Genomic DNA, 8,904 nt, shown 5'->3' on the forward strand with positions numbered 1-8,904 from the left:
GGGGGGAAGGTGGCCGAAATAAAACTGTTTGTTCTTCTTTTTCTTTCTTTTTCTTTTTTTTTTTTAATTTTTATTTTCTAACTGGCCGCGGCGGAGCGGGAGGCCGGCGGAGCGGCGGGCCGGGCCCGGCCCCACGTGGCCGCCCACGTGTGAGGCGCGGCCGGGGACCCGGAGGGTCGAGGTGTTGCAACTATTTGTCTCCGACCGCAGGCACGGATGGTGGCCGGCTCCAAATCCAAATGTGACCTATAAATGGATAGGAAAAATAGCCTGTGACATCTACAGATCACGGACTAGTGGAGCAGCCTTTTATTTAAGTTCCTGTCAGACCTAGTTCTCAAGTAACCGCTGTTACTCATTTAGCGCCCAGAATTGTCATGAGGAATTATTAAACTTAATATTAGGTTTTATTTTCATTTCAGCGCTTAATCAGATCCCATTGCTACGCAGCATTAGGGTTGCCTAGTCCGTGTTTTCTTCCTCAATGCAAACTCGCCTAGAGAAGCAATCCTGCATGTGTCCTCAAAGTGAAGAGGTTAAATGAGTTCGCCAGGGCTGTGCAACAACCGTACTAGTTACAGGCTTAACCTACCATTATTTTTTTTTTAAACTGACCTAGTTAGTGTCTAGACTGAATTTTGTATTAAAAACTTTATACAGAGTTTACTTCTCTTTAAGTTTAAAAATTTGTGAAGGTAGGAATAAAAGGGGAAGATGGTAGAATGTGCACATTTGGTTAGATAATCTGTTTTTTCTCCCTCTTTATTAACTAGTATGGATAGGCAGAAAGTACTAGAGTCACTTTTTTATTAACTTTTCTCTCCTGTTTTTTGTCAAGAAAACTATCCAAGAATTACTAGTCTATTAGAAGTCCTGATGGTTTTTTAACCTGGCTTCTGGCCCCTGAGTAGAGATCCAAGTTCTTGAGTTTTAGTTAATGTTCAGCATTCCTGGATGGGATTTCCTGTGGAATCTATTGAGTGGACCCCAAATAGAGCCTAGGGCTTGGCTTTCCACTTGTGTGGGTTTTCTTGAAGTTTAAATAACTTCTTAGAATTGGGGTGTTGTTACCTGGTGATCAGAATACATCTGGTTCTCTTCTAGTGAGGACAAAAGTAGGAGGGAGGAACATCACTGACTCTCTCTGTAGCATGTTTTCAAGTTATAGATGTGGACACTCAGCCAGCTGAATACTGAGTAACTTCAGTGACAGTCATGTGTCCTGTGTTCCAGAACTCTCAAAACATGTTTTTTGGGGAAATATAAATTCTTTCTGGGTAGAATTTCTCTTCAAATGAGTAATATTTTTTTTACTTCCTTTTGAAACTACATGCTGGCACTTCTGTTAGAGCAGTCCTTTTTGCCTTCCCATTTTCTTGGTCTTAAAATGGGAGGCAAAGCTGTGCTTCCTGTTACGTAGGTGTTACACCATGTTTGGGCTGGCTCTGGGCTGGCTTCTCAGATTCAGGTGTGGTGTTCTAGGTTGGTCACCAACAGCCTGGAAGGAAACTGCTGATTTCTCAACATTTGCCTCTGATACAGCTGACATGCCAAAGAGCTCTTAAGTATGCTGGCTTTAGCAGTGGTTTTTAGCTGGTCTTTCCTTTGAGTCAAGTCCTATTAATATCCAATGGAAGTGGTGCTTGTAGATCAAAAGAAGCACCTGGTAAGTATAATGAAGATAATTGCCCCTGTTATATTGAGCTTGTACTATTAACAAGCTGATGAAACCTCAGGAACTGCTCATATTCAGGAGCATCTTGAGTAATCTTAGAGGTGCAGTTCAACTTCCTTTCTAGTATGAGGAGCCCAAGTTAGTTTTTGTTCATTAAAGAAATGCTCAGAGAGCATCTAGGCTAAAAGCCATAAAAAAGGAGCATTGCAATGGAGCTTAGTGGTAGTTCTTCCCATCAACAGTTCGAGATGGGCTGCTAAACTGGACTTGGATAATGTATATTAACTGTAAAGCCATAGAAAGACATGATCTTACAGAATTTGATAAAAGAAACTTGAAAATTTCTCGTATCGTCAAAATATCTTGCAAGAAACTTTGCCACTGAAGTTTGGTGGTACAGTTGTGCTCAAAAGCTTCAAATCTGACCTAGGAAACCACTGCAGTGGCACCTCTCCCATGGATCTTTGAGCTGTTATCAGCCCATGATCTTCAGCAGTAGGGTTATCATACAGAACAAAGTCTAAAAATCATTCTTAATGTTTTGCTGAATAGCTGCAAGGTGATTTATTTCAGCTTCAAGCTACAGTTAGGGAGCTCTGTGGAAGGAGTTCAGGTAAATGGACTACCTTCTCCCTCAGTAGAAAGGTAAGGTTTGAGACAACTTCACTAGTGGTTCTTCCAAAGTTTTGGAATCCAGTCTGTGAGGCAGTGGCTTAGTATTGTTTGTAGAGCTTGACCTGGCTCAGAAATTGTAGATGAGACCATAGTAGTAATTTATTTCCCATTATTGATTTTCCTGTCCTGCTGAGATAAAAAAATCTAGTTCTGGGATGTAAAGAGCCAGGGGAGGGCGGGAGAGGCGTGGGACAGGGACAAGTTGCTTTGTATAAGACCTTTGAGCTGTGGAAAACACTGATAGATGTGACTGAGAGCAGACTTCCCAAGAAGACTTAAACAAGTAGCCTTCCCGCAGAAGCTTACTTAAGGTGGCCTTGATAGATAAAAGGAACTGTTGGAAACTTGCCTGCGATGACAAAATGGAGGAGTGTTGACCAATAGAGGAGTATTTGAACTTGGGTGGTTTTTACTGTACTCACTTTTTTTCCCCTCTTGGAAGTAGCTGAAAAATGTGTCCAAACTGCTTGGAGGCTATCCATTTAAGGACTTGTCTTCTGAACCAGCCCTTTCTGGATATTGCTCCTTGAAAGTGGCTGTTGGCTTTATCTGAAAACTAAATCCTTATGTTGGTTTTTAAAACAGTTAACACCGGTGGGGAATTTTGTCCCATGTAAGGCTTCTTGGAACGTGGGGCAAGTAAAACTAGTGTCAGCTGCATCTGCCTCTAGCTGGTGAGCTAGTATTCGGTTTCACATCCTTTACAGGAAGAATGCAGAAGTTAAACATTAAAATACTGGTGAAGAGAAATTCCAGGCAAACTGTTTAGTGTTTTCATATACTTAAAGGTATTTGAAGACGGAGCAGCATGCTTTGTAACCGTACTTCTGTGGCAGCTGTAACCTTCAAGTATCTCTGAGTTCAGGGGGGAAAGGGGCCTCTAAAGATAAAGGTTTTTAAATTAATCTCTCAGGCTTGAAGGATAATTTTGCAGAGACTGTTGTTTGACTGATTTTTTTACCCAGTTTGTGTAATCCTGCTTTGCTAATTTGCTACACACCAGAGTAAAAGAAACTTCAGATTTTTCCTCTTGAAGGAGCAGTTAAAAAGGAAGCAACTTTGACTGGGATCTAAAACTTCTCTTTTCAGGTCCCTTTGAGACGGTGAGCGGTGAGCAGTGAGTGTTTGTCCATCCTGCAGCTCCTGGTCCAGACTGGCAGATTGACAGACCAGATATGAAAAAAATAAATCTTAGTGTAGAAACTTTTCCAGTGTGATCTAAAGCAGGTCTAGCTCACCTGTTAAGTGTCTTTTACCATACATTAACTTGACCAGTTATGTTAGGTTCTTCATAGGGCTGGCAGTATTCAATCCTATCACTCTGCTGTAGTCTCAAGTTCATAGTTTAGAATGAAAGTTTGATAGTACCTTTAAAGATATATTGCAGTTCTGTTACAGCTCTTGGCATGCTATTTTGCTTTTTTTTTAACAGGCCTTACATTGCTCTTCTATAACATTTCAATGTGAAGACTCCTTTTAACAGGGCTGTAAGTTGAGTGAAGGATGCATCTTTGTGTATAACTGGGACCCCATTTTGTCCCTCTTGAAATGAAAAGCAGCAATTGTGCCTGCGCCCAGCTCCTGCAGTTGGCTTTGCCTGTGTTTTTCCTGTTCTGCAGTGTCAACATGGTTGCTATGAAAACAGGCATAAACAGTAGCACACTGAGTGCCAGCTGCTGCCACCATAGTAGACAGCTCTTCATCCTTGGGTGTCCTAATAAGATAGTTTGAAATTTTGACTACCAAGTTGAAGCAGAGAAGACTGGGTTATGTGTAAAATCCACGTATATCTCCTACATGCTTAGACAAAGTTGTTTTATTCTTGTTTAGATCTGTTTAAGATCATCTTGCACACTTTCATTGCAGAACTTGAAATAAAAAGCAAATGACATCATCTGGTCCAGCTGGGAGGTAGATGTGGATTACAGAAGTAGCATACTAAAGTTTAGATCTCTTGGGCTTCTACTGTGGTGGGAGGGATGGTCACTTTGGTGCTGAAAATTATGGGAGAGAGGGGAACTGTTTTGAGGGAGGAGTGGCTAAAAAGCAACAGTAGATTTCTGCAACATTGGAGTACTTCAAAAATAGCTCTGAATAAAAATGTGTATTTAGATACATGCTCTCCATTTAAGACCTAAATGTCAGGATGCTAATTCTGGTTCCTTCTTGAGGTCATGTGTTGTTTTTGCTGCTTTTGTAGTGGCTTCTTTCAAGACACAGCTCATGAATGTTCCTGGTAACTGGGGATGCTGGATGGTTTGGGGGGAGGGAAGCGTTTTGTAAGGTGAATGAACTGTAGGATTGCAGGAAGATTATCTTGATAGGGGATGAGGTGAGCTGCCATGCATACCAGATAATGATTCTACTTCTGTTGGGTTACGAATAATGAATTGAGGCAGATCATGTGAAGTATGAAGAGACTTCAGCAAAACAAAGCTTGAGATGTTTAAAGTAGACTAGTCTAAAAATACGCTTGTCTTGAAGCACACTTTAAAAAAGACTCCAATTAAATGTTTAACTTCCTCCTTCTTTCTAGTTCTGGAAGTGTTGTGTAACTGTTTTACAGCTTAGTGGGGGTAAGGTGCTGCGACTGCAGTCTGTTTAACCTACCCTGTCCTAACCACTGCTTCGGTGGGCTGTGGCAGCCTGACTTTGTGCTCCATGAAACGCATACCTCCATTCCCCAATATGGGCAAAAGAAGTGGTTCGTACCGTCTGGGACAGGCATGCCGAGCTGATGTTTCCCTAGCATTCTAAGGATGCTTTCCAAGTTAGCCTTCTAGATATCTGGCAAGTGTCTGGTGTCTTTTAAGGAGGCCAAATGTCTTAAACGTTTTCTTTCATGTAAACCTGGGAGTGAAGTATGCATCCTGAGCTAGAGGTGAATATATCGGAGTTGTAATTCTTGTTTCTCAGGCTTTAACTGCTATTTAAGTCATAAAACAACTTAAGTCTTCAAATATTAAACCAATGTGCCCTTTAAAGGTTTAGGTCTAATACTGCCTATTCTTACAATTAGCTTCTAGAACGAAGCTTGATTAGTCAATAAATGTAGTAGCTTCAAGAGAAAGCTCAACAACTACCAGGAAGAAATAATTTGTAGAGATAAGTAGCTGGCTTTTGAGTTTAACCCTGAGGAATAAGGAAGAAGGTGTGTTACTGAGAGAGAGAACAGCAGTAAGGCTGGTTAGACAGTAGTTAAAGACACCTAAGCATTTTATAAGTTTTTGAAGTGAAGACTAGCTACAAAAACTAATTAGAGGAAAAGTTATGTAGCATGCTGTTTCTTTGACTGTTCAAAGCTGCCTTCCTCCAAGCAAAGCTGAGACAAACTTATATTCTCTACAGTAGCTTTAGTAATTATGATACTGCACAAGAAAGTACTGAGTTGGAATTCCTGCTTGGTTTTTATTGCCTTTGCTGTGAGGGTGGGCAACCTCTAAATCTCTTATTTTAATGTAGCCTTTGGTTGGGAGAGGGGAAAGTGTTCTAATAATGTCTTTCTCCCTCAGGCAAGTAATCTGCAGCCATGAGCAGCAACGAGTGCTTCAAGTGTGGACGTACTGGCCACTGGGCTCGGGAGTGCCCTACTGGGATTGGCCGTGGTCGTGGGATGAGAAGCCGTGGCAGAGGTGACTGATGATTTGTATAGCCAGCTCTCTGGCTGACTGTTCTGTATGGTGTGTAAAACTGACTTTGTTAGTCTGAAGTGAAGGAGTTAAGACACAATTTAATAAATTCTGCTAGTTTTTACTTCTGCACAAGAATTTTGCCAGCAGCATCTGAGAGTGAAGCCAATGTGTCAATTGATTCTTGATTAACTCTTTAAGAGTATTCTGAACTTGATCCTTAAACCTTTTTTCTCCTGTTTCCCATTTCAAGCAGGCTTCCAGTTCATGTCTTCATCTCTCCCGGATATCTGTTACCGCTGTGGTGAGTCTGGCCACCTTGCCAAGGACTGTGATCTTCAGGAGGATGGTAAGTATCACTAAATATTCGAGCTCTTCAGTCACATGGACAGAGATCTGTGGCTGAAGAGAGAGGATATAGTAATAACAATTCACTAGAAACAAGCTGTGTGTGTCCTTCACTAGGAGCATGCTACAGCTCACTCTACCAAGGTTTTATAGTCTTGTTTGGTATGTTTTTCTTATTGTGGAAGCCTGCTATAACTGCGGTAGAGGTGGCCACATTGCGAAGGACTGCAAGGAGCCGAAGAGGGAGAGAGAGCAGTGCTGCTACAACTGCGGCAAACCTGGCCACCTGGCTCGTGACTGTGACCACGCAGATGAGCAGAAGTGCTATTCTTGTGGAGAGTTTGGACACATTCAAAAAGACTGCACCAAAGTGAAATGCTATAGGTGAGAACTGATGAGAGACAGCTGTAAAATTTACCTTAAATGATAGGTGCATTCTCTATCTAATTTGGCTAGGAAATGAAGCTTAAATTTGTACTAAGTAGTTTGTTTCTTTACATGGTTATTTACTGTTGTTCAAAAATGGAGTCTTAAATACTTGTTAGCGAAGTCAAGTAACAGGCTCAATGCTGAGCATCTCTAGGTGGCCAGAACAATGCAGCTGTTAAATCACGTAAGCTGTACAGGAGAGGGGGCTGTGTCTCTTTGCAGAAGGTAACGGGAAGTACCTGTCTGTAGCACAAACTTAAATTACCCTCTGTCTGAAGCTCTGTCAGTTGACTGGCATGGCCAGCCCCAGTGGGAATATGCCTGAGATGTCTTGGTTGTAGGAACTGCACATACAGGTGGATGTTAAATCAGTTTGAAAAGCCAGCTTCAAAATGGTGTCTGTATTTTTGAGTGCAGGCCGGTCCCAGAAACAGTGTGTTCCTGGGTGCTGTATTACTCACCCCCATTGACATTCCTTTCTGTGGGGGAAGGAGAGAGAACATTGTGCATTTGAGTGAAAACTGGTTACTCTCAAAACAAGGCTAAACTGCAGACAGGAACACTGGAGTAGGCAAAACCCAGTGCATATTAAAAAAGCCAACCATGCTTCTGTAGTTATGTACAGTGATTTTGGCATACACAGTGATTAATGCGAGTTGATCAGTTGGGGAACGGTTCCTGGCTCTGGTGAAAGCAGAAACTTGCCTCGTGTCAAAGAATTCTGGAACACTGAAGCAGAAATCTTGAATGCAGAACTAGCGTTGCATGAAATTTAAGTAGATGATGTAATTGACAGAATGGGATTACTTTTCTGAGTCACTGTTGTGGATGGTTTTGATCGAATCGTTTGCTTCTTTCCAGGTGTGGTGAAACTGGCCACGTAGCCATCAACTGCAGCAAGACCAGTGAAGTCAACTGCTATCGCTGCGGCGAGTCAGGGCACCTTGCACGGGAATGCACAATTGAAGCTACAGCCTAATTAAATTCCTTTGTCGCCCCTCCTTTTTCTGATTGATGGTTGTATTATTTTTCTCTGAATCCTCTTCACTGGCCAAAGGTTGGCAGATAGAGGCTACTCCCAGGCCAGTGAGCTTTACTTGCCGTGTAAAAGGAGGAAAGGGGTGGAAAAATCAACTTTCTGCATTTAACTACAAAAAAAAAAATGTTTATGTTTAGTTTGGTAGAGGTGTTATGTATAATGCTTTGTTAAAGAACCCCCTTTCCGTGCCACTGGTGAATAGGGATTGATGAGTGGGAAGAGTTGAGTCAGACCAGCAAAAACCCTCTCTGGGTTCCACGGAAGTGATCCTATGCAGGAGGAAAGAAATTCTGGAAGTGTCTAAACTTCCTCATAACTTTAATTTTATTACAATGGCCTTGGATTGTCTGACCTCAGTAGCTGTTAACACCAAGTAATATCTGTATCAGGCCCTACCTAGAGCATATAGCTGAGTGGGAGTAAACAAACACGATGCACATGCCTGTTAATGGCCACGAGAGAGAGAGAGAGAAATCAGGAATAAACATAAAAGTAACAGTAATTCAGTCAATGAATGTTCATGTTGGAGATACAGAACGTAATGGGAAGCTTTTGAATAAATATTTCAAAGTCAATCTGAAACCCAGACATCAGTGCTCATAGCATATACAATTTGGAGCTATTCAGGAGTTGCAAATAAATGCATTTTCACAGAAATCAAGATGTTATTTTTGTATACTATATCACTTAGACAACTGAGTTTCATTTGCTTGTAATCAGTTTTTAAAGTAAGATGGTAAAAGCAATTGAAGTCCTAGAACATAGAAAATGTAATTTTAAAACTATCAATAAAGCTGGAGGAGGAAGGGGAGTTTGGCTAAAGTTCCTTTTGTTTATTTTTGGTTTTCATGTACACAGTGCAAAATAACATTAAAAAGGGGTATGTGGAGGTGTAAAAGTTTAGTTTGGACTTTTCTTTTGTGCTGTCTTATGTTAAGTCTCCATCTGGTAGCATCTGCCTGTCAATTGTGCAGTCCTTCTTCCAGGCTGTTGTGTGTCCCTGTATGTTCCTGCGAGTGGATGGCATGGTCTCAGAGTGGGCTTGTCTCATCTCTGCTGGTGCTGTTCAAGCTTTTCTTCAGAAATCATTGGAGAAGGTGCAAAAGGTG

General features: G+C 41.5%; 1 protein-coding gene across 5 annotated transcripts; it reads left to right on the top strand.

Annotated features, from left to right (window-relative positions):
* Positions 1-418: 418 nt before the first annotated feature.
* On the top strand, positions 419-8,693 carry CNBP (CCHC-type zinc finger, nucleic acid binding protein). Of its 5 annotated transcripts, XM_014951684.1 has the most exons (5): positions 419-1,666; positions 5,863-5,982; positions 6,233-6,328; positions 6,510-6,711; positions 7,618-8,693. In XM_014951684.1, the coding sequence occupies exons 2-5, from the start codon at positions 5,880-5,882 to the stop codon at positions 7,733-7,735; spliced, it is 519 nt and encodes a 172-aa protein (XP_014807170.1). In that variant the 5' UTR covers positions 419-1,666; positions 5,863-5,879; the 3' UTR covers positions 7,736-8,693. The 5 variants fall into 5 exon arrangements, with proteins under 5 accessions (XP_014807170.1, XP_014807169.1, XP_014807172.1 ...); XM_014951683.1 differs by lacking the exon at positions 419-1,666 and having other exon boundaries at positions 3,519-5,982; XM_014951686.1 differs by lacking the exon at positions 419-1,666 and having other exon boundaries at positions 3,526-5,982; positions 6,236-6,328.
* Positions 8,694-8,904: the final 211 nt, after the last annotated feature.

This window comes from Calidris pugnax, unplaced genomic scaffold (genome assembly GCF_001431845.1).
Source record: "Calidris pugnax isolate Ruff unplaced genomic scaffold, ASM143184v1 scaffold201, whole genome shotgun sequence".
NCBI lineage: Eukaryota > Metazoa > Chordata > Aves > Charadriiformes > Scolopacidae > Calidris > Calidris pugnax.

What these genes read in the sequence shown, in the direction of transcription:
- CNBP (XM_014951684.1), top strand. Translation starts at nt 5,880, where the DNA reads ATGAGCAGCAACGAGTGCTTCAAGTGTGGACGTACTGGCCACTGGGCT. An exon ending in GATGAGAAGCCGTGGCAGAG is followed by an intron (nt 5,983 to 6,232) that starts GTGACTGATGAT and finishes TCCCATTTCAAG; the next exon opens with CAGGCTTCCAGTTCATGTCT. An exon ending in CTGTGATCTTCAGGAGGATG is followed by an intron (nt 6,329 to 6,509) that starts GTAAGTATCACT and finishes TTCTTATTGTGG; the next exon opens with AAGCCTGCTATAACTGCGGT.